The sequence below is a fragment of the Festucalex cinctus genome, chromosome 1, assembly GCF_051991245.1.
Source record: "Festucalex cinctus isolate MCC-2025b chromosome 1, RoL_Fcin_1.0, whole genome shotgun sequence".
NCBI lineage: Eukaryota > Metazoa > Chordata > Actinopteri > Syngnathiformes > Syngnathidae > Festucalex > Festucalex cinctus.
Genome location: NC_135411.1, coordinates 3,599,131 through 3,625,592, shown reverse-complemented (window position 1 = coordinate 3,625,592; position 26,462 = coordinate 3,599,131). Strand labels below are relative to the sequence as shown.

Genomic DNA, 26,462 nt, shown 5'->3' with positions numbered 1-26,462 from the left:
AAGAAATTTCAATTTAGTTTTAGTTATAGTCTTCTGACTAAATATAATTAAAGCCTTAGTCATAACTTAGTCACCTGATTGTATTTGAGTTTTAATCCAACTTTAGTCGAAAAAAATAAAGAGCAATTTCAGTCGACTAAATTGACTTCTGGAGGTCGAGACCCAGTTTGTGGTCTCAGTAAGACCAAGACCGATCACTATGCACGATGGTAGCACTTAGTAATGAAATTGTTGTCATTGTTGTTATTCATAACAATTGGGATTAATAACTCTGAATGAAAACAATGTATAACTAAAAGTAAATTCAAATTTCTCGTCAAAATTTGCACTGGCTGTTTGCTTGGATTTTTGACGTCTATAGTCGTCATTGGCAGTGAATGAGTTAACACATTCACTGCCAGCCCAGCAAAAATGCATTATTTGACGTCTTTTTCCGTCAATGGCAGTCAATGAGTTAAGATGAGATGTAACCAAAATTGACGGATTTTTAAGCAAAATTTGCCTTAAAGAAAGAAAAAAGGATGCTGCAATATAATCACAAAATATATTGGCGCATTGTGTTTAACACATTCACTGCCAGCCCAGCAAAAATGCATTATTTGACGTCTTTTTCCGTCAATGGCAGTCAATGAGTTAAGATGAGATGTAACCAAAATTGACGGATTTTTAAGCAAAATTTGCCTTAAAGAAAGAAAAAAGGATGCTGCAATATAATCACAAAATATATTGGCGCATTGTGTTTAACACATTCACTGCCAGCCCAGCAAAAATGCATTATTTGACGTCTTTTTCCGTCAATGGCAGTCAATGAGTTAATCCAAATTCAAAAGTGTGATTAATCAGATTAAAAATTTTAACCGTTTGACAGCACTAAACATAACAAAACATAACATCCATCCATCCATTTTCTTGGCCGCTTATTCCTCACAAGGGTGGCGGGGGTGCTGGAGCCTATCTCAGCTGGCTGTGGGCAGTAGGCGGGGGACACCCTGGACTGGTTGCCAGCCAATCGCAGGAATTATTTTTTTTATTATTTTTTAATTTATTATTGTTATTATTATTATTATATGATTAGTTTTATCGTAGATTATCGTGGATTTATACCTGAGCAATATATCAATAATCGTAGTATCATCATATCGAGAGATAATCGTTATGGTGAGCCTTGTATGGCATATGGTATCGTATCGTGAGGTCGCCCGTTTCCGTTTCCCGATGTCAATCACATCTGCTTGAATGAAAATCTACCAATTTTTCCACAAAGCATAAAATTAACCATCAAGTACACAGCACAAATAATTTCCTTTTCCATGTTTAATCACATCATTAAAAAAAAAATCAATTTACAACTGCGTGTTATGTGTGTTTAAATCCAGCTCCGGGATTGAGCGCCCTCCAATGGGCTGCCAATCAATCAAGCAATCGATCAATCGATGTGAGCTTGATCGATTGCGCAGTGATGGATGTCCTGACTTCTTTTTTTTTTCTTTTTTTTTTCCCCGCCCACCTGTGCTGTCTCTTTCATCTGGGCCAGGCGCGTGCGCGTGCCCGTTTTTCCCCGGCGAACAAGGTGTACCTGCTGCTGCGCGCTCGCGCACGGCGCCCTCCGTGTTGCTGGCGTGCACGCGCACGCCGCTCGCCTCTCTCCTCTTTCTGCTTCACTTCCAGTATCGACCTCCTTCCTTACTTCCTCACTCGTTCATCTCCTCGTGCCGCCTTCCGTCTCCACCCAGCTCATCTCTTCCTCTTCTTCTTCTTCTTCTTCTTCTTCTTCTTTTTTTTTGAATGTAGCTGGCGACTGGCGAGTACGTCGCCGTCGCTGCGGTTTGCTTCCTTCATTGGCGCGCGGGGCTTCATGGAGGCGGGAAGCCAGGGAGACCCGAGCCATGCCTGCCGGTGAGCCTGCTTGCTTTCTTTTCTCCGTCGACAAAATAACAACAACAACAACAAAAGATGTTTGAACGAATTGTCGCGAGTGAGTGCGCATGCGTGCCCGCTCGCCTCTCGGCTCTTTTGTCTGTCGTGCGTTTCTGAGGTGTTGCTTTCGTCTCAGTCCGAGATGATTAAGAATCATTCTTAATAAAATAATACAGTGGAGCCCAGTGTTATTTTCGTCAACAAAAAAACTAAACAAAAAATAATTTCGTCAACACACATTTTTTTTTAAAACGAGACTAAACCGTCATTCTGAATCAGACTGTACGTTTTTGTCGACTAATGAAGACGAGGCGAAAATGTATTTTACTTCATGAAAACTGGACTAAAATCGGGAGGTGGATTCACTGTGAAAGGTTAAAAAAAAGAGTAAATTATAGTTATAACTTAACATGAATCCAACGGCTTTAACTTTCCAACAATAATGTTAATGTGACTGCTAACTAATGCTAGCTTGTAGCATGAAGTCATAGTAGCCACTGTCATTGTGTGTCAAGTTGTTTGTCATCAAAAAAGATGAGAGAAAATGTTATGTGAAATAGTTTTAGTTCTGAAAAGGTTCAATATAATCTGCTGGCAAAAAGAAAAATATTCATATTGTCCTGACTAGGGGTGTTAAAAAAAAAAAAATCGATTCGGCGATATATCGTGTAACTACATTCTCGAATCGATTCAATTTAAAAAAAAATCGATTTTATTTTTATTTTTTATTTTTTATTTTTTTTAAAGAGCTCAGAATTGTTCATTCGGTAGTCTTACCGATTCAACGTCTTATCATCATTGCCTTTTTTTTCTCTTTTTTTTTGTGTGTGTGTGTGAATCGATTTTTAAACTTCCATTTTTAATGGAAAAATATTCAACAAAACGTCTGACTTCGGGTTCGGATTCACACCTTGAGCATGGAAGAATGTTATATGAACGGAACATTAAGCCTTAATATTTTATTTTAATGCTGTTCAAACATGAAACAGATTACAACCTCTACAAGACTGAAATTTCAGATCAATAAATCATACATTTTCATATCAATCTTACACTCTACAAGCTTACTGATTAGTATTTTCTAAATTTGAATGAAAAAAAATCGCAACAATCGACTTATAAATTCGTATCGGGATTAATCGGTATCGAATCGAATGGTGACCTGTGAATCGTGATACGAATCGAATCGTCAGGTACTAGGCAATTCACACCCCTAGTCCGGACTATAACTAGTCTCAACTAGACCAGGGGTGTCAAACATAAGGCCCGCGGCCCGGATCAGGCCCACAAAGGGGTTTAATTTAATCCGGCCTGTGAGATGATTTTGTAAAGTTAAAAAAAAAAAAATGTTGGACTAATTAATCAGTCGGCCACAATCAAAATATGCAAAATTTGTAACTTCACAAGCTGTCCTTGTACGGGGGAGTCGTCCCGGATGTCATTATTTTACACACAACTTAAAGTTATGGTTTGTTTAATTATTATTATTATTATTATTTGGAATAATAGACTGACATAAACGCGTTATATGACACAAATTCAATTACTGGTAACACAAATAGATATGACGAGGATTAGCGTCCTTATTAACTGCGCCACAAAATGCATTCTGGGAACAATATATATGCAAAACCGGTCGATTTAACTCGTCCAGGACTTAATGTTGCCGCGTTCCATTTGCATTTGTGTTATTTTTTGTAACAATATGATTACAGTTCTGCAATCTAGGGCTGGCACACAAATAGCGAAAATCTGCATATAATTGACAGCAATCGTTTTTAAGTTATATACCGTTATTTTACTGAAGCGGCCCACTTGGTAATTATATTTTCCTCCATGTGGCCCCTCGTGAGCTAAACATGAGTTCGACACCCCTGAACTAGACGAATGAAATGACGATTTTTTTGGGACTAAAAATACAGACTAAAACGCTAGATTTATAGTAGGGATGTAACGATACCCAAATCACATCACAATACGATATTATCACGATATGAAGGTCACGATAGGATAATTATCACGATATTGCGGGGGGGGGTTGGCGATATTTACAAAAGATCACTATAATGTAAAAAAAAAAAAAAAAGAGCTCATTCTAAAAAAGCACAATATCATACTTTTGTACTTAACAGCAATGCATATAAAGCACCTACATTCTCTAATAACAATATTGAGGCACTTACTTGCTAATGCAAGCACACATTGATCGCTTCACAAGCAAATTTGGTTCCTCTTCATCGGACAATTCGCACAGATTTTAAACATAGAAGGCCAAAACATCCCGAATGAAAATTAATTTGCACTAATAAAGTAGCCACTAGAGGGTGCTAGAACTGCACAAATGGAAATCAACCTGACTTTTTTTTTTTTTTTTTTTTTTAGCAGATTTTAAATCTTTTAAATATTGTGAACATGACGAAGACGATATTGTGGCAGTTTTAATATCACGACATCACGATATTGCCCCATATCGTGACATCCCTAATTTATAGTCGACTAAAAATGGACAAAATAAAAATGAAATGAGGTTAACTAACTAAATTAAAAAGTAACAAGTGTGACTGAAATTGGACTAAGACTGAGACTAAATTTCAAAATGGCAGACAAAATTAACAGTTAGTGGTTTGGCAACAGTGGATTCACCCATTCATGGACTTTTTATTTATGTATTTATTTATTTGATATATATATATATATATATATATATATATATATATATATATATATATATATATATATATATATATATATATATATATATATATATATATATATATATATATATATATTAGGGGTGTTAAAAAAAATCGATTCGGCGATATATCGCGATACTACATCGCGCGATTCTCGAATCGATTCAATAATCAGCAGAATCGATTTTTTTTTTTTTTTTTTTTTTTTTTTTTTTTTTTTTTTTTTTTTTTTTTAGGATTCACACCTTGAGCATGGAAAAATGTTATATGAACGGCACATTAAGCCTTAATATTTTTATTTTAATGCTGTTCAAATGTGAAACAGATTGCAAACTGTTTGTGTACAGTGGCTCACGGTTATAAGCCTCAAGTTTTAGATAAATATATTCATACAAATCTTACAGTGTACATGTACAAATTTACTGATAGTATTTTCTAAATTTGAATGGAAAAAAATCGCAACAATCGACTTATAAATTCGTATCGGGATTAATCGGTATCGAATCGTGACCATTCGTATCGGGATTAATCGGTATCGAATCGAATCGTGACCTGTGAATCGTGATACGAATCGAATCGTCAGGTACTAGGCAATTCACACCCCTAATATATATATATATATATATATATATATATATATATATATATATATATATATATATATATATATATATATATATATATATATAAATATATTTATTTATTTATTTATCTATTTATTTATTTATTTATTTATTTATCTATTTATGTATTTATTTTTCCCGAAAATGCCTATTTGCATGCAGCATTCACATGTCAACAAGAATATTTTGGATGACGGAAAAAAAAAAAAAAAAAGTTGATTTTATACTCGATGCTATTGTAATCAACGCCAGTGATATGCAAATTTTAACTCTAAAAATATTTCCACAGCGAATAGCGAGGCTCCATTGGGACAAATGACAACAAAAACTAATAAGAAGAGTTCAACTCCAAATTTAAAGAACAAGTCATTTGATTGACAGCAAGGCTCCGCCTCCTGCTCCTCCTCCTCCTCCTCCGTGACTTGACACCACTTTTTTTTGTTTGTTTTGTCCCGTCGCAAGCAGCCTCGCCTGCCGGCACCTCCTCGCCCGGCATCCTTAAATGACCCCAGGCTGAGGCGGACCGGGCCGGACCATGGCATGCGGCCCGATCCGGGCAAGCAGCACTGACCATGGGACTGCGGTCCAGGAGCGCGGCGGCGGCGGCAGCGGCGAGTGGCTCGGAGGACCACAAGAAGGACCCCGCGGACCAGCAGCAGGGTGGCGCGGTGGGCGACAAAGACGGCGCCCTGCTGGCGCCGGCGCCGGCGTCGGCGGCGCCCGACTACAAGCGGGGGTCGTCGCAGGGCACGGCCATCGGGCTGCTGGCCAAAACGCCGCTCAACTACAGCCGGCCCGCCAAGAGGAATAACGCCCGCAAGAGGAGGATTCAGAACCTGATCTACGACGCGCTGGAGAGACCCCGAGGATGGGCGCTCCTCTACCACGCCTTCGTGTGAGTCACGTCCACAACAATTCTCACACTTTTTTTTTTTTTTTTTTTTGGTTGGCGTCCACTTTGGGTCAGGTCCGAACACATTTCGCCGTCGTGCTTGGACGGCGCTGTTTGTTTTTCTTCGCCTCCTGTCATTTGATGGTCATTGACGGCTACTTTCTTCCTAATTGCAATTAATTTTTTTTTAATTAAGTCATTCAAACCCAAAAACGTATAAATACGTTTTGTAATACTTTGTCCTGCACTCCCAAAAACTTATTTATATGGTTTTTTTATTTTATTTTTATGCTAGAGCATACAGGCGGCTTTGATACAGCTTCTGACATGAAAAGGTCGCTTAAAACAATGGTAGTTAGTATATAAAATGGCCAGTAGGTGGCAGTAGAGTATAAGAGATCAGCCAGGGCCATGTTGCAACAAGCACTTTTTCCCAGTGTTTTCAACAGGTTTCTGAATAATGATGAAACTTAGCTATATTCTAATGCTAATTGCTGCAAAACAGATAGAAGCATACTTTTTTTTCCTGATGAAAGAAGAGACTCAAATCTTTCTTTTGGTAGGTTCCAAGAATTTTATAGCAATGGAACACAATATTCTGTGGGCCTTGCAAAATCAGTCGAAATCGAGGAAAACAGCCGGGCCCCAAGTGGGTTGCCTCAGTCAAAATGGCTGAGAGTGAACGACTTAAACTTGAGAGTACTATATACAGAACGTAAGACGGTTCCTTCATAGTTCGGTTCATTGTGACGTAGCTCTATCGCGGATTTTCATTGAGCATCGCTGCAAAACAGTCCACGTGGAAGACGTTAGCTAAAAGATTGGACGCCGGCTCCGTGTGAAGTTTAACACCCAACACTCATTCCTCCCAGAAGCGACTGTCGGCGTCTAACGGGCAAACGCCAGTCAAAGGCGAAGCGAGGAATGCTGTCGCGATGACACTCAAGTGAGTCAGCCGTCAGCGTGCGTCTGGCGTCCCATGCGTCCAATATGGCCGCCCCATATGCGAATGTGTCGCCGGCTCTTTGTCAGCCAACGCCTGCCGTGACATCATCATCATCATCATCATCATCAGAGCGGCGCCGCCGCAGCTGACAGTCACGAAACGTCAACATTACCCGTCGGTTGTTTACAATTCGTACAGGGCGACGGGAAAATTTTGCTGCAGTGCGAGCGGGGCCAATCGGTGACCTTTCAACTTGTCGAGACTGACTGGGCGGATGCTGTGCCATAATTCCAACGATGTTGTTGCATGATTGCTCTTTCTGAATCCGGGATGTCACCGATTCTGTTCAGAACTTTTATGGACAGAATTTCTAGGCGCAGCCGAGGCGTCGAGGGAGTCCGGTTTGGTGGCCTCAGCTTTGCATCTCTGCTCTTTGCAGATGATGTGGTGCTGTTGGCTTCTTCAAGCCGGGATCTCCAACTCTCACTGGAGCGGTTCGCAGCCGAGTGTGAAGCGGCTGGGATGAGGATCAGCACCTCCAAATCCGAGACCATGGTCCTCAATCGGAAAAGGGTGGCGTGTCCTCTCCGGGTCGGGGATGAGATCCTCCCCCAAGTGGAGGAGTTCAAGTATCTTGGGGTCTTGTTCACGAGTGAGGGCAGGATGGAGAGGGAGATCGGTGCAGTGTCGACAGTGATGCGGACTCTGTATCGGTCCGTTGTGGTGAAGAAGGAGCGGAGTCGAAAGGCGAAGCTCTCGATTTACCGGTCGATCTACGTTCCGACCCTCAACTATGGTCATGACTCGCTGTGGGTCGTGACCGAAAGAACGAGATCCCGGATACAAGCGGCCGAAATGAGTTTCCTCCGCAGGGTGTCCGGGTTCTCCCTTAGAGATCAGGTGAGAAGCTCGGTCATCCGGGAGGGACTCAGAGTCAAGCCGCTGCTCCTCCGCGTTGAGAGGAGCCAGCTGAGGTGGCTCGGGCATCTGGTTCGGATGCCTCCTGGACGCCTCCCTGGGGGAGGTGTTCCGGGCATGTCCCGCCGGTGGGAGGCCCCGGGGACGACCCAGGACACGCTGGAGAGACTTTGTCTCTCGGCTGGCCTGGGAACGCCTTGGGATCCCGCCGGAGGAGCTGGTTGAAGTGGCTGGGGAGAGGGAGGTCTGGGTTTCCCTCCTAAAGCTGCCGCCCCCGCGACCCGACCTCGGATAAGCGGAGGAAGATGGATGGATGGATGGATGGATGGATGGATGGATGGATGTTTCATGATTGGTCCCTGTGGCCGGGCCGTATCTCTTTACAATCGGCACACGGCGCAGTGATGATGTCATCACACAGCGCCTCGAAATTCCAGTGAGTGGTTGCATAATTTTAGTAAGATTTTAAGTCACCTGATTTATGTCATTGTCAAATAGACTTAGTCCATTTTAACCCTCCTTTTATGCTGTGGGTCAAAATGACCCTAATCCTGGTCCTCGAGGGCCGGAGTTCTGTAGTTTTTTTTCGATTGTTTCCGTCCTCCAACACAGCCGATTCGAAAGATCAGGCACAACTGACTTAGTCGATGAGGATGATTGACAAGCTCATCAGTCATGAGCCAATGGTCCTCGTGGCAGGTGGCGTTAAATTGCGGCGGGGATTGTGAGGGCACGGAGGTCCCGGTGAACCTTCTGATTGGACGGAAATCAGCTGAGGCCAGACCTTGCGAGGGTTTTATTGCTCCCCACAAGTTTTTCATCCTGCTTCAAACACATTTTTTTTTTTTTTGTGCAGTCAAAGAGCTTTGTGGTCAAAATGGAACGTCCTTCAAAGTGGCGGCGGGGGATCCGACCACATGACCGCTTGTTTGAGCGCGCGCCCGTCACGTGTACTTAAGACACCCCGATCGATGCCAGGGTGTCAGGAAGAGTTGTTTAAGAGCATCGTTAAGCCGTCACTTTGCGGTCGCGGTCATTTTTTACGTTAACGTGCAAGTCGTTAGCCGCCGGCTAATCAAACGTACGGAAATAACCGGCTGTCACGTTTGACACTTCCGGATCGATTGAAACGATGAGCTGGTTTTTACGCGTTACATTTTTTATTATTATTATTTTTTTTACGTTCCCGGTGGGACTCGGCGCGGCGCACAGGATGCCGGCAGCTGTCGAACAGCACTTAAGTGCGCACAGGAAGTGTCTCCGGGCGGGTTGGCTGACACATTAGCGAGCTACGTGCTAATGTGGCAGGAAGGAGAACCTGCGGAGAAGCGAAAGCACGACAACAACAACAAATGACCTTTAGGAGGGCAACACCCCAGAACACATGCTTGTAAACACGCAGCATTAGTAGCGCGTATGCTGCTTGACACGCTAAATTGGAGTCGCGATGATAATGCTGAAAGTGGGACTTTTCCAAGTTCAAACCAGGAAGTGTGTACGGGAACTTGGAAATTCCGCTTGCGAAGTCTGGGGGGGAAAAAAAAGGACCCCCGACTTCACTGACGGACTACAACTGACGTAACTTGGGACGTCACAAACACAGACCTTGAATGGTAAAACACAATTTACTTCAGTATAAAACTAGACCGCTTTCTTCATTCGTAAATATTCAACATAACTTCAAGTAACGGGGGCGGCGCGGTGGTCGAGTGTTTAGCACGTCCACCTCCCAGTTCGGAGGACTCAGGTTCAAGTCCAGACCTCCTGGGTGGAGTTTGCATGTTCTCCCCGTGCCTGCGTGGGTCTTCTCCTGGTACTCCGGTCTCCTCCCACATTCCAAAGACATGCATGACAGGTTAATTGAGCGTCCGAATTGTCCGTAGGTGTGCTTGTGAGTGTGGATGGTTGTTCGTCTCGTTGTGCCCTGCGATTGGCTGGCAACCAGTTCAGGGTGTCCCCCGCCTACTGCCCAGAGCCAGCTGAGATAGGCTCCAACACCCCCTGCGACCCTTGTGAGGAATAAGCCGTCAAGAAATGAAACTTCAAGTAACACAACGTACATGACAGTATGCGGCTATCTCCCGGCATGAAAATCATACGGTCAACTCCTGAACTGTACGGAATTCTTATGAAACTAGACTAAGTGCAATTTCTGGAGAAATTGCGTGGGAATGCTGAAAGCTGAATGCTTATGAAGTAAACAGAACGTCACGTAACGCAATGTACATACGTGACAGTATGCCGTAGGGGTGTGAATTGCCTAGTACCTGACGATTCGATTCGTATCACGATTCACAGGTCACGATTCGATTCGATACCGATTAATCCCGATCCGAATTTATAAGTCGATTGTTGCGATTTTTTTTCCATTCAAATTTAGAAAATACTAATCAGTAAGCTTGTAGAGTGTAAGATTTATATGAAAATGTATTATTTATTTATCTGAAATTTCAGTCTTATAGAGGTTGTAATCTGTTTCATGTTTGAACAGCATTAAAATAAAATATTAAGGCTTAATGTTCCGTTCATATAACATTCTTCCATGCTCAAGGTGTGAATCCTAACCCGAAGTCAGACGTTTTGTTGAATATTTTTCCATTAAAAATAGAAGTTTAAAAATCGATTCACACACACACAAAAAAACAAAACAAAAAAAAGGCAATGATGATAAGACGTTGAATCGGTAAGACTACCGAATGAACAATTCTGAGCTCTTAAAAAAAAAAAAAAAAATCGATGTTTTTTTTAACACCCCTAGACTATGCCGCTATCTCCCGGCAGAAAATCATACGGTCAACTACTGAACTGTACGGAATGCTTATGAAACTAGATTAAGTGCAATGTCTGGAGAAATTGCGTGGGAATGCTGAAAGCTGAATGCTTATGAAGTAAACATAACGTCACGTAAATTGCGAGAAGGTAAGTTTGCTGGAGGTCAAAAAGAGTTTGAAGAACCATCCATCCATCCATCCATCCGTCCATCCATCCATCCATCATCTACTGCTTATCTGAGATCGGGTCGCGGGGGCCACGCCCACTTCCATACAAATAACATCATCATTACCAGGTGTCCGATACTGCTCGGTGGTTAAAAAAAACATTGTCCAGTAACCAGGAGGTTATCATTTCATAATTTATCTCAATTTATTTCATAAGCATTCCACATGCATTCAAATCGTAGCTTTCAGCTTTCAGCATTCCTGCGCCGTTTCTCCAGAAATTGCACTTCGTCGAGTTTAATATGCTTTGTGGAGATTCAAACCCAGTTTCCAGGTTTGCAAATATTTTTTCAACATTTTGAGAACGTTCAGAGTTTACAGGTTTCAAAAATGGGAAACAAATCAATGCACAGGGAGAACGATGCCAAAATGCCTTTTTTGAAACTTGGCTTGTGACCGTTTTGAACCTCTGAAAATTTGTGGGTTAAACGCTGTTATTTTTTTTTGACGGCTTTTTTTTTTTAGAGACTTTTCAGTCATTAAGAAATATATTTTGGGAGATTGAAAACAATTTTTTGGAATTTCAAAACAAATTTTCAGTCCTAAAAAAATGTTTTCAGAGATTCAAACCCTTATTACGAGGTTTTGAGTATGGGCAGGATTCTGATTCCATGGATAGGGGGGCTCTCGAGGACCGGACTTGGGCACCTCAGCTTTGAATGGACTCGGGCGTCGTCGTCGTCGTGACTCACTAAATCGACAACCGTCGTGACAGTTTAAACCGGCTAATTGATTGATTGACGAAAGTAACTGGAGCTTCTCTCAATCAAGGAAGTCATTTGACTCTTTAAATGGACTAAGTCGTTGTGACACACTTTGAAATTGACATTGTCATTTTGACTCTTTCAACCGATGACGTCTTTTCACTTGCTTTCAGGCGACTTGAAAGCAACCAAGTCCTGTCACTAACTCCAAATCGACTTTCGTGTACTTGCTAATAAACATGCTAATAGCTAGGGATAGACCGATTATCGGCTGGGCCGATTATCGGCGCCGATATTTAGCATTTTGAGAAATATCGGCATCGGCCATTTTGACGAATCATATGGCCGATAATAGATCCATTTTTTTTTTTAAGTGTTAACTTCAGGAAACTAATTTGAATGTAAATGTTTTAAAAAAGTTTTTATTTTCATTTTTGTCGACCCTGGGAACTCTCTGCACCTTCTGTTTTTGGTTGAAATTAAAACTGAGATAAGTAAAAATTTAATACTTTGGATATTTAAAAATTTTGGAAGACTTTTATTTCGTGTAGAAAAAAAACCCCTTAAAAATATTTTACTAACCCTAAAAGTTGCTCAATAAACATATGCTTTAAAAAAAAAAAAAAAAAAAAAAAAGATAAGAGCTGGAGTTTGTATTTTTTCCAAATTTTGATGTCCCTTTTTAGTGAAAATGAATATCGGCTCCAAATATCGGTTATCGGCATCCTTCACTACTAATAATTGGTATCGGTATCGGGCCCGAAAAAACCTTATCGGTCTATCTCTACTAATAGTTGTACAGTGCATCCGGAAAGTGCGCGACTTTTCCCACATTTTATTTTATTTTTTTTACGTTCCAGCCTTGTCCCAAAATGAAATGATATTTTTGCCAAATAATTTTATTATTATTTTTTATTTTTTTGCGTCGATTGATGCACTGCCGCAGGTTAGCAGGAGGCTAACGGCGACAGCGGTCAAGACGGCGACGCGGATTGAATGATTGCGGGAAGCGGAGTCGAAAGATGGCCGACTCGAGAGTCTCGTTAAAGGTGAATCATAAGCACGCTTTGACCGCGGCCTCGTCGAGGCCCCTCCCATCACAACATCCCGGCGGCATAAATCAGCACCGGCCGCATCTCGGCGCGACATTAATGCGCATACGGGACACCGTACTTTATCGTCATTAGCGTTAGCCACCAGAAGACGCGCTTTTATTGTTATTACTACGCCGCACATGACATACTTTATTAGTATTGCTCTTAAGAGGACAGACTTAATTAGTATTACTCATCAGCACATTGACACTCATTGGACGCGGAAACTCTTTTACGGCAAATCTCATTGCGCCAAACAGGCTAGCGCCAACTCTTTCGTAAATCAAATCTTTTTTTACGCCAAATGTTTTTATTCTCGACTTTATTTATAAAACACTTTCAAACAAGCATTGCTGCTACATACAAAGTACTGCACATGGAACGGAAATCGGTCATGCAGTAAAGAATAAGATAAATAAAACAAAGATTGTAAGTATACAAGTCAATAAAATTTACATCAATTGATTAATACCAAGAAATATGTGAATAAATAAATAAATAAATACATAAATTGAATAAATAGAATAAACATCAAATTCATTCATAGAACAAAATAGAGCACATACCACAAAGCACCAAAACAATGTTAAGTCCCAAAACAAAAATTATGACAAATTAAGTCAACATTTTTTTTTCTATATGTTGGATGTCAAATCAATGACTCGTGAAATTATTGGACATAATTTTTTGTGTTTTTTTTGCCAAGTCATTTGGCGTCAAATCATTACACGTTAAGTCATCTCATGTTAAATAATTTAATATCAAATATTTTTTTGCATCAACTCATTTGATGTCAGTTTTTTCTTTTCAAATCTTGTTAATAAGTACATTGTAAAAAAAAAAAATTGAGCCAAATTTTTGCAGTAACTTGTTTCACGCCGAATGCTTTTTACCCAGAGGTTCCCACCCCTACTTTTTACTCCAAAAATTTTACGTTAACTGTTGTTCCTGAAAATATTCTTATATGAACTCTTTTTTTGGTCAACCCAATTTATGTTGTTTTTTTTTTTCTTTTTTTGTTTTTTTAAGTGAACTCAATTCACATCAAATAATTCTACATCAAAATAGTTGATTTCAACCAATTTGACATCAAATCTTCTTTTTCATCAACTCCTTTTCAAATCATTTTAGGTCAAATCGAAATTTGCTGATTTTGATGGATTGAAATGACTCGATTTGAAATCACATGACGTAAAATCATTGTCCGTCAAATCGTTTTATTTGAAATCTTTATTTTATTTTTAAATGTCGATTAATTTTATTTTATTTTTGTATTTTTTATGAAAACTCCACCCCTGAACCCCCTCCCCCTTTTTTTTTGTGTGTTTCCAACTAGTTTACAGCTCCTCATTTCATGCAATCATATCAGTGGTGTTCATAGAGTTAGTGTAAGGATGTTTTCGGTGGTCAATGAGGGGCTCGTGCGCGTGCACACGCATGTAACGTGCACGCAATCGCGGCCATTTGATACTCGCGTGCATGCACACAAAGGCGATCAATGTGGGAGCGGTGGGGGGGGGGGGACCCTGAGGAGGATGAGCTTACTGGCTGCAGAAAGGAGATCTGCTCTTTGTAAAAGACCCCCCCCAAAAAAAACTCAGACTCTGCAATCATTTGACATTTTTCATGTTAGTTGCTTTGCATTTTGTTTGGACGTTTGTGTTTCAAATTCTCTTACTTTTAATTCATTTTAGAGCAGGTTCTTTTAATTATTGTTTTTTTGTCTCCAAAAAATGCTTCATTTGAGTTTTTTTTTTTTTTTTTTTTTTTTTAACTCATTCACTCCCAGCCATTTTCACTGAAGCAACCCCCTTTGCTCCCAGCTGTTATACTGTATTTTGGCTGATTTTACAAGGCCCACAAAATATTGTGTTCTATTGCTATCAAAACATGGAACCTACAAAAAGAAACATTAGTCTTTTCTTTCATCAGGAAAAAAATATATTTGTGTCTGTTTCTGTTTTATAGCATTAGATTAGACTGTTTTATTAGCATTAGAATGCAGATTTCAGGTTTCATTGATATTCACATTCCAGGTGAAAACACTTATCAAAAAGAGCTTGTTGCAACATAGCCCTGGCTGATCCCACTCTGCCGCCACCTTCTGGCCATTTTTTGTAGTAACTACCATTGTTTTAAGCCACCTCTTCATGATCAAAAGCTGCACCAAAGCCTTCTGTATGCTCTTGCATTATAAAAATGACATTAAAAAACATATAAATACGTTTTTGGGAGTGAATGAGTTAAGTATCGGTGTCAAACTACATTCCTCGGGGCCGCCGGTTTTCGAAGGTATCGCTACTCCAACGCACCCGATTCAATGATCAGGATAATTATCAGGCTCCTGCAGAGCTTGCTGATGAGCTTAAATTGTGAGTCGGCTGTGTTGAAAGTGGGAAACCTCCAAAACATGCAAGACTGCGGCCCTCGAGGAATGCTGCTTGACACCTAAAATTTCTTGTAGGGATGTTAGGGCCCAATTTTCTTTTTGTTTGAAACTTTGAATCCTTGAACTATCGACTTCATAATATAATATAACTTGAAAGGATAAAATAAAAAACAGTAAGAAAGTGAAATAAGAATAGATTCAAGTAAAATCAAATACGTCAACTTTTTCCTCGTTCTGACATCCTGCGGTATTTATTTCTAAACGTGTATGATGCCGATGATCACATCGGCAGCAGTGGACGTGCGTTTTTTCCTTGTGCGGATTATTGAGCATGAAAATGCTGATACATAATCATACTGGATCAAAAGACGTGTGAAGCGCTTTAGAGGACACGGCCGCTTTTGCGTTTGGGTCTTGGCCGAGCGTGATCAGCATCGGATTTCCCGGCGAAAGTCGCCGGCCGCTGACTGTGCACTCTCATCATTTATTCATCCCCCCCTGCCCTCCTCCCACCCCGAAAAAAATAAAATAAAATTGCTAATGGAGCCTCGCCTCCGCTTCCTGTTTCCTGGATGTCGGCGAATCCGATTGGCTGGCGGACGGATTGCTTTCCACTTACTGATGCTGCATTCGAGGATGGTCGGAAGTCGGATATACCAGAGTTGTTGTTTTTTTCCCCTTTTCCGACCTGAAAGTGTTTGAGGCGAAAGTAAACAAGCAAAATGGCGGAGTAAATTGTAAATAGTTTTTTTATTTTGGTCCTCAACCTCAAAACTCATTTTGACCAGCAAACTTGCCTTCTCACAATTTTGCTTCATTTGTTGTTTTTATCTTATTGTGGGAATGCTGAAAATATGCCACATTTTAATTCTCTCCCACATAATTCCGATTTACACCATTCACTTGCTTTAAAAATTCATGCCTATATGGCCTGATTCCGCAATACTTTACACAACTTTTCCCCATTCATTTTCAATGGGACAGACATTGAACTTTTTCTAAGTCCCACTTTCCACGCCCACTTCCATACATACAACTTATCATCATTACCAGGTGTCTGATACTGCTCCGTGGTAAAGCGCATTGTCCAGTAACCAGGAGGTTATAATGTCATCATTTATCTCAGTTTATTTCATAAGCATTCCACATGCATTCAAATCGTAGCATTCAGCTTTCAGCATTCCCGCGCAATTTCTGGACAAATTGCGTGGTATCATCATATCGTGATATAATCGTTATCGCGAGCCTTGTATTGCATATCGTATGGTATTGTGAGGTAGCCAGAGGTTCCCACCAGCTCATCTCTATGGTGTATAGCGCCACCTACAGAGGCGGAGTCCCCCTTCTCAATATTCGCGAAAGAGAAACTGATGGTAACGGGCATAAGTCGATGTTTCGTTTATGTCTTAAGTAGTTTTATCGTACATTATCATGGACTTATGACCTGACCAATATATCGATAACCGCGTTATCATCATATCGTGAGATAATCGTTATCGTGAGCCTTGTATCGCATATCGTTATCATATTGTGAGGTACCAGAGGTTCCCCGAGTGATAATTCAATTAGCCTTTTACGTTATGAACCCCTTGCTTGACTTAATTGTAGGGATAGACCGATTATCGGCTGGGCCGATATTTAGCATTTTGAGAAATATCGGCATCGGCCATTTTGACGAATCATATGGCCGATAATAGATCCTTTTTTTTTTTTTAAGTGTTAACTTCAGGAAACTAATTTAAATGTAAATGTTTTAAAAAAGTTTTTATTTTCATTTTTGTCGACCCTGGGAACTCTCTGCACCTTCGGTTTTTGGTTGAAATTAAAACTGAGATAAGTAAAAATTTAATACTTTGGATATTTTAAAATTTTGGAAGACTTTTATTTCGTGTAGAAAAAAAAAACCCTTAAAAATATTTTACTAACCCTAAAAGTTGCTCAATAAACATATGCTTTAAAAAAACAAAAACAAAAAAAACAAAAAACAGATAAGAGCTGGAGTTTGTATTTTTTCCAAATTTTGATGTCCCTTTTTAGTGAAAATGAATATCGGCTCCAAATATCGGTTATCGGCATCCTTCACTACTAATAATTGGTATCGGTATCGGGCCCGAAAAAACCTTATCGGTCTATCTCTACTTAATTGAAGTCCCCAAATATGGTCGTCACCCTCCGAGGGCTTCCTGTCATGCGTGCAGCCCAGCAGGGGGCGCAGCATTTTCTCCTTCCTGTGAGTGACCGAAGTCAGCGTGGATGACATTTTAACACACTTGTTTGTTTGTTTTTTAAGGCCAAATCGGCATCAGCGCTGAAGGCCCGTAGGGTGGTCTGAAGGGCGACAGAGGACATGGTGGGGGGTGGGGGGTGGTGGGGGGGCGGTTATATGCTGACACTACAAGTTGGATTTATTTGCAAAGACACCAATGTTCCCGTTTTTGACGGGACAAGCACTTTTTTTTTTTTCCTGCGCCTCAGTGACTGTGATGATGTCACTTCAACTTCCTGTTACAAAATATAACAATTAAAAATAAACGGTGACACCTTTCCTGGAATCATTGCCACGCTATTTATTTTTTTTTATTATGGCACAAGTCCCTCTCGTTCGTCATCGTTATTATTATCAGCACAAATGCATCCCAAGAGCTTTCACACTCTAAAAAAAAAGTCGCCAAAGTTGTGTTCATCATGGTGGGAAAATTTTGCACGTCAAACAAAAAAATTGTCCTGCTCAGACCGATTAAAATTTATTAACTGTTTGAACGCCGTCGACGGAAATTCACGTTAAAAAATGTTGATCTTAGCAACAATGGTCCCTCTAAAATGTGCACGTGAGCATTTGCACACTTATATCAGACTCTCAATGCACAGCACGTTTAAAAAAAAAATTTAAAAAAATCAAACAGAACCTACAATCCCAATATATACAATACAATCCCAGAGGTCCCAGGTTAGCCCAGTAAGTCCCAAATGATTTTCTTTATCATTAACACATAAATCTATATTACAATAACCTTGTATACGTCATGAATTTTGATTTTTTTTTTTTTTTTTTTTTTTTTTAATATGGACTTGTCATTTAAAGCAAAGAATCATAATTGCGAAAGTTTTTGTCATATGGCACCCATTGAAAAGGAATTGGGGAAGGGGTTCATTTTATGCATTATATATGTTTAACTCATTTGCTGCCAAGAATGTATAAATACGTTCAATACGTTCTATTTTAAATATGTTAAGTGTTCCAAAGACGTATTTGTACATTTTTTATTTTTTTTATTTTTTTATGCTAGGCTACATACAGAAGGCTTTGATGCAAGTCTCTCAACTGAAGAGAAGGGGTGAAAAAAAAAATGATAGTAATTACCAAAACGGCCAGAAGGTGGCAGAAGAGTATAAGAGATCAACCAGGGCCATGTTGAAAACAAGCTTTTTCCCCACAATTCTAAGCAGATTTGTGAAATAATGATGAAACTTAGCTATATTCTAATGCTAATTGCTGCAAAATGAAACTGATAGAAACATACTTTTTTTTTTTCCTGGTGAAAGAAGAGACTCTAATCTTTCTTTTCGTAGGTTCCATGTTTTTATAGCAATGGAACACAATATTCTGTGGGCCTTGCAAAATCAGTCCAAATCCAGTAAAACAGGCGGTTGCTTCAGTGAAAATGGCTGGGACTGAATGAGTTAAATAATCGGCAAATTAATCTGTAATCAGTATTTTTTTTTTCTGCCAATAATCAGTTTTGGCACCAGCCTCAAAAAATCGGTGGCATATTGGTGGGGCCCTACGAAATATACGTATTTGTAAATAGTTTTGGCACAATAATGGCCCCATAGAAAAGACAGCAAGACAGTTTGAAGACTTTGATCCCAATTTCATAATTTCCAGCGGTTGTTCCAATTTTGAGTGAAATTCCGCCCTTGGAGCCAGTTTGCCGTCGCAACATCAAATTTGGTAGACTTGTCGAACACCGATAGTCTTCCACTTTCAAAAGTATGCATGTCATCCTCAATTCATTGCCGCTCTTTAGCTTCCATTTTCCATTTCATGTCCCTTTTAAAAAAGACAAACGACATTCCGAATGAGGTCAGCGTGAAGGCGACGTGACAATCAATAAATATTTCCAATACGTTTGGCGGAGCAGCGCCAGCTATAAGCCCTCTCTCAGTGCGCCATGCGACTCAGCCCGGATGATGGATGGCGCTCTTAGCGCCCGTCCTGCCTCGGAGGGGATAATTACATCTGGAGAACAAACGCACAGCGTGGCTCCTCCGTGCCGCCGTCCCACAACCTCCACACAACACACACACACAACTCACAGTGTTGTGCGTGAAACTATGGAGGGTCAAAACTGCCAAAATTCAAAGTAAATAAATGACTAAATAAACTAGACTAAGTGCAATTTCTGGAGAAATTGCGTGGGAATGCTGAAAGCACATTGAGAGCGAAATTGTGAAATTTGACCTCCTGGTTACTTGACAATGCGCTTTACCAACATATATATATATATATATATATATATATATATATATATATATATATATATATATATATATATATATATTAGGGGTGTTAAAAAATCGATTCGGCGATATATCGCGGTACTACATCGCGCGATTCTTGAATCGATTCAATTTTAAAAAAAATTTGATTTTTACATTTTTTTTATTTTTTAAGAGCTCAGAATTCGGTAGTCTTACCGATTCAACGTCTTATCATCATTGCCTTTTTTTTTTTTTTTTTTTTGTGTGTGAATCGATTTTTCAACTTCCATTTTTAATGGAAAAATATTCAACAAAACGTCTGACTTCGGGTTAGGATTCACACCTTGAGCATGGAAGAATGTTATATGAACGGAACATTAAGCCTTCATATTTTATTTTAATGCTGTTCAAACATGAAACAGATTACAACCTCTATAAGACTGAAATTTCAGATCAATAAATAATACATTTTCATATCAATCTTCCACTCTACAAGCTTACTGATTAGTATTTTCTAAATTTGAATGAAAAAAAATCGCAACAATCGACTTATAAATTCGTATCGGGATTAATCGGCATCGAATCGAATCGTGACCTGTGAATCGTGATACGAATCGAATCGTCAGGTACTAGGCAATTCACACCCCTAATATATATATATATATATATATATATATATATATATATATATATATATATATATATATATATATATATATATAAGGGGTGGGAATCTTTGACTGTCTCACGATTAGATTACGATTTTTTTTGGTCTACGATTCGATTCAGAATCGATTTTCGATTCTCAATTCAAGCGATTTTCGATTCAAAATTATTTGATTGACGAAGGATTTCTGCTTCAATTTACAGATATGCACAACATTGTCATGATGTACTCCAGTCTGACAAATACAGAAATGACAAATCGAGACATTAAAGTTATTTATTTATTTTTTTTATTTTTTTTATTTTTTTTTTCAGTCCAGCATTTGTCAATTTGTGCTCTGGTATTGCCTGGCGACCAATCGCCAGTTTGTCTATATGTATATGTATGTGTTTTTTGTGCATAAATTGTGTATTTGTGTGTGTTTTGTGGGGACAAATGATAGACTGGTCGCCAGTCAATGATAGGCCACTTATAGATTTGATCATTTTCTTGTTAATTTATGGGAAAAAAAATATTAATATAATCGATGAATTCTTGGCGTTGTGAATCGATAACAGGCTTGAAAAAGTCCAAATTGATTGGATATCAATGATTTGATTTTTATTCCAATTATTTTGAATGCTCCGCTCACTTGCGCTTGGGCCGCCACTTTGCACCTGACGAGCTCCCGGCTGGCATCTGGAGTGCGCCGTTGCCACGGCAACCGGCAGACTCGTTGCCACGGCAACCACCCGGGACGAGCGAGCGGCCGCGGGGGGGCCGCGGGGGGGGCGTCTCCTCTTATCGTGTTGATGGTGCGCACGCGACGGCGTCGTCATGTGACCCCGGCGCGCGTCACATGCTCGATCACGCGTGCAACACGCTAACCGCAATTTAGCATGTTAGCCTGCGTGCATGTTTGTGTGTTTGTGTGCAGCGGGCGGGATGACACAACAAAGAGTTTCAGTTGCCTGGCAACCAGGTCGAAAAATGCACACCAACCCCCCCAAAAAATGTGGAAGCATCTTCATCATCCTCATCTTCGTCTTCTTCATCCTTTTCTGCAGCCGCTACACGTCGACATCTTCATCCTCATCCTCATCATCATCCTTATTAGTACCATCTACACATCATCATCATCGTCATTTTCATCATTGCCTTCATCATCATCATCTTCGTCATCTTTGTCACCATCTTCATCAGCCTCATTGTCAACTTTGACATCAATCTCCATCGTTGATGACATCATCATCATCATCATCATCATCATCATCTTTACCAGCATGGCCAGCACATTGTCATCGTGATCATCACCATCATCTTCGTCATCATCATCATCAAATTTACCATCTTCCTCATCATCATCCTCATCAAACTTCATCATCATCATCCTCATCATAAACTTCATCTCATCTTCCTCATCATCATCATCATCATCATCAAACTTCATCTCATCTTCATCTTCGTCATCATCATCATCATCAAATTTTCCATCTTCCTCAGCATCATCATCATCAAACTTCATCATCATCATCCTCATCATAAACTTCATCTCATCTTCATCTTCCTCATCATCATCATCAAACTTCATCATCATCATCCTCATCATAAACTTCATCTCATCTTCATCTTCCTCATCATCATCATCATCAAACTTCATCTCATCTTCATCTTCCTCATCATCATCATCATCATCAAACTTCATCATCATCATCCTCATCATAAACTTCATCTCATTATGCTCTTCATCATCATCATCATCATCAAACTTCATCATCATCATCATCAAACTTCATCTCATCTTCCTCTTCATCATCATCATCATCAAACTTCATCATCATCATCCTCATCATAAACTTCATCTCATCTTCCTCATCATCATCATCATAAACTTCAAAATCTCATCTTCATCTTCACTCATCATCATCATCATCATCATCATAAACTTCATCATCATCATCAAATTTACCATCTTCCTCATCATCATCATCATCATCATCCTCATCATAAACTTCATCTCATCTTCCTCTTCATCATCATCATCATCATCATCATAAACTTCATCTCATTATGCTCTTCATCATCATCATCAAATTTACCATCTTCCTCATCATCATCATCATCAAATTTACCATCTTCCTCTTCATCATCTCATCATTACCCTCACCCTCATAATCGGGCTCATCATCATCTTCATCACTGTCATGGTCATCATCATCATTGTCTATATCATCCTCCTCTTCATCACCATCTTCAGTATCATCGTCATCATCACCATCATCATCTTCATCTTTACCAGCATTGTCAGCACATTGTCATCTTCATCATCATCATCATACTTGTCATCTTCATCATCATCATCATCATCCTTACATTTACCATCTTCCCCTTTATCATCATCATAAACTTTGTCTTCATCTTGGTGTTTTTCATCCTCACCTTCCTCATAATTGGGCTCATCATCATCTTCATCATCGCTGTCGTCATATTATCGGTATTATCTTCATCTTCATCATCCTCCTCCTGTGGAAGTGGTTCAAGAAATCGGTCGCAAGTGGAGTGTTGGCGTTGTCGACGTTGACGTTGTCGGCGATGAGGTCTCTCCCCCGATGACCTCGGCGGGGTCATTCGGTTCCCGGGCCGGCCGGCCGCCTAATTAGACGGAGGCCAGCTCGTTAACGAGGCTCGGGCGAGTTGCGCCGTCCTTCAACTCGCCTTCAAAGACGTTATGGAGCTTGCGAGCGCTCGGCAGCTTTTCCTCACAGCTTCCGGGTTTGCGTCTGGCGACCGATCCCTCGTTTGTCGAAATAAGTGTACATCAACTGGCGACCAGTCCGTTCTTTTGTCCCGAACGTAACGCAATCGTTCCAGATTGTTGCGTTCGGAACTGAAGTTTGACTTCCTGGTTGTGACAGCTTAAAAGCTTCCAGAGACGCTCGGCCCACTCGGGACGCACGCACGCGCACGCGCACGCGCACACGCACGCACACACGCAACCTTTTGGACCTCTGCTGAGGCGGTGACACATCATTGTGAGTCCATAAAATGTGTGTGCGTGTTCTTTTGGTTCTTCTTCCTCTCCTGTTGTGAAGGAGAAAGTTGAATTGGTGAAATGCATCATGGGACTTGTATTCCGTTCTGATGCTAGGAACTAGGGGTGTTAAAAAAAAATTGATTCGGCGATATATTGCGATACTACATCGCGCGATTCTCGAATCGATTCAATAAAAAAAAAAATCGATTTTTTTTTTTTTTTTAAGAGCTCAGAATTGTTCATTCGGTATTCGGAATCAACGTCTTATCATCATTGCCTTTTTTTTTTTTTTTTTTTGTGTGTGTGTGAATCGATTTTTCAACTTCCATTTTTAATGGAAAAATATTCAACAAAACGTCTGACTTCGGGTTCGGATTCACACCTTGAGCATGGAAGAATGTTATATGAACGGAACATTAAGCCTTAATATTTTATTTTAATGCTGTTCAAACATGAAACAGATTACAACCTCTATAAGACTGAAATTTCAGATCAATAAATCATACATTTTCATATAAATCTTACACTCTACAAGCTTACTGATTAGTATTTTCTAAATATGACTGAAAAAAAATCGCAACAATCGACTTATAAATTCGTATCGGGATTAATCGGTATCGAATCGAATCGTGACCTGTGAATCGTGATACGAATCGAATCGTCAGGTACTCGGCAATTCACACCCCGACTAGGAACTGTTTAAATACAAGTTTACGTTTCAAAAAAATACATTTTTATACAAATCTTAGTGTTGTAATTGTATGAGTTTATGGATTAGTATTTTCTGAATTTGAGTATTAAAAAAAAACAAAAAAATACAAAATCGCATCAAAAATTTGGATCTGTACCAAATAGAATCGTGACCAATGAATTGTGATACAGATCGAATCGTCAGTTACGAGGCAATTCACATCCCTATAATATATATAATATATATATATATATATTAGGGGCGGGAAAAAAGAATACCAGGGCTCAGGCAATGACCAATCGCAGCTCGCCTGTTTTCTGGAGCTTTTGATCCATCTCAGGGGGCGGCCATTTTGCCACTTGCTGTCGACTGAAGATGACATCACAGTTGCTCAGGCAACGACCAATCACCGCTCACCTGTTTTCAGAAGTTGAACTGTGATTGGTTGTCACAAAATGGCCGCCCCCCTGAGCTGGATCAAAAACGCTTCATAACTCATATTCCACAAATCATCCACACGTGATAAACAAATAATAAGCTCTCAGCGTTGTTAGCGCTCGTTAGCATCCGGGTGCTAACAGATGCCGTGGCGGGTTCGACAGACGTTCGCCGAATGTTTTAAAGGGGATGTCAACTCCAAAAACTAATTCTTGGCAAAAGTATGTTCTACGCAGCCCCACTAGTCTAAAAATATGAGATTCTATTTTAATATTGTGTTATAGGAATTTGAGTTAAGCAGCAAAATGAGGCTTTTTTTTTTTTTTTTTTTTTATCAACATCAAAAGGCGGCCATTTTGCCACTTGCTGTCGAGTGAAAATGACATCACAGTTGCTCAGGTTTCAACCAATCACAGCTTGAGAAAACAGATGAGCTGTGATTGGTGGTTGCAACTGCAAGTGTCAAAATGGCCGCCCCTTGAGATGGATCAAAACGTCCTGATTTTGCTTCATAACTCATATTCCACTAATGTACGATGAGTCCGGATGTCATGTTTCGAATAGCGAGCTCACATATAACAACATATTGTTGTCAAGAAATGTTTACGCTTGACTTCCCTTTTCAACTTTTTAAGAGCTCACTAAACCGTCAACGGGCCACATTGCAAGTCGTGTCCGTCGCGGCTTCTTGCCTCGTTCGTTCTCTTTTTTTTTTCCCGTTGGCTTCGGAATTGAACATTGAGAAATGTGCTTCCTCTTCTTCAGCCTCTTCACCGAGATGAACGATCGTCGTGCGTCTCCTCCTGGGAAATAAAACGCCGAGACAATAAAATCTGGAGTCGAGCTCAGCTCCGTCTTATTTGCATCTAACGTATAATGTGACAGCTCATACATCTTCCAAATCTCATTCTGGGTCTTGTGCATCGTTCTGAGTTCTTAGCTCATTCACTGCCAATGACGACTATAGACGTCAAAAATCCAAGCAAACAGCCAGTGCAAATTTTGACAAGAAATTTGAATTTAATTTTAGTTATTCATTGTTTTCATTCATAGTTATTAATCATTGTCGTTATGAATAACGACGATGACAACAATTTCATTGCTAAGTGCTACCATCGTGCGTAGAACGGATTCCTGTTACCCTACAACACGGCCGTTGACGTTCTTGCGATCGGTCTTGGTCTTACTGAGACCACAAACTGGGTCTCGGCCTCCAAAAGTCAATTTTAGTCGACTAAAATTGCTCTTTATTTTTGTTGCCTAAAATTGGATTAAAACTAAAATACAATCAGGTGACTGAGTTATGACTAAGGCTTTAATTAAATTTAGTCAGAAGACTATAACTAAAACTAAATTAATTTTTTTTTATATTAAAATTTGAATTTTAAATGTTCTTTTTTCTTTTTTTTTTCAAAATTTACACTGTTTGCTTGGATTTTGACGTCTATAGTTGTCAATGGCAGTGAATGAGTTAATGGGACTTCCTGGGCTAACCTGGGACCTCGGGGATTGCGTTTGGATTTTGAGAAAAGGAAAGTCTTTGAATCCTTGAAATGTTAACTTTATATTATGATATAACTTGAAAGGACAATGACAAAATGAAAACAATGAAAAAGTGAAATAAGAATGGAATAAATTAAAAATAAAAGCAAGTGAAAAAACAGTAAGAACAAATACTGAGTGTTCCTGTGCGTTTTGGCCTCTTGGGGGCAGTGTGGTGCCGTGCACACAAAGTGAGTACTGAAGAAAGTTGCGATTAAAATAAGTCGTTTTTCACACATTGGGAAGAATTTGTGTTATCTCATCTGTGGGTATGTTTGAAGGAAAATCACTCCCAAAGTCGATGCGAACTTCCTGTTAGCATTTGCTAACTTCCTGTTAGCGCTAGGCTAGAGATGTTTTAAAAATGAAGCATGTTTTGTATTTAAATATACAATGGGTGTCATTCTTAACGTGTTGCAGTTAACTCCAACTGCGGCGTCATTAACTCATTCAC

General features: G+C 39.9%; 1 protein-coding gene across 4 annotated transcripts in view; it reads left to right on the top strand.

Moving 5' to 3' along the window:
* The first annotated feature begins 1,421 nt into the window (after positions 1–1,421).
* Positions 1,422–26,462, top strand: part of kcnq3 (potassium voltage-gated channel, KQT-like subfamily, member 3) — a 57,436-nt gene continuing 32,395 nt past the window's right edge. For 2 of the 4 annotated variants that reach the window (XR_013282227.1, XM_077512023.1), the window contains exons 1-2: positions 1,423–1,896; positions 5,699–6,128. Coding sequence is in view for 2 of the 4 variants with exons in the window: in XM_077512023.1 (XP_077368149.1) it covers positions 5,806–6,128 (323 nt within the window). In the remaining 2 variants the exon portion in view is untranslated. Of the gene's footprint in view, positions 1,897–5,695; positions 6,129–26,462 lie in introns of all 4 variants that reach the window. The other 2 variants (XR_013282228.1, XM_077512033.1) reach the window with 2 other exon arrangements.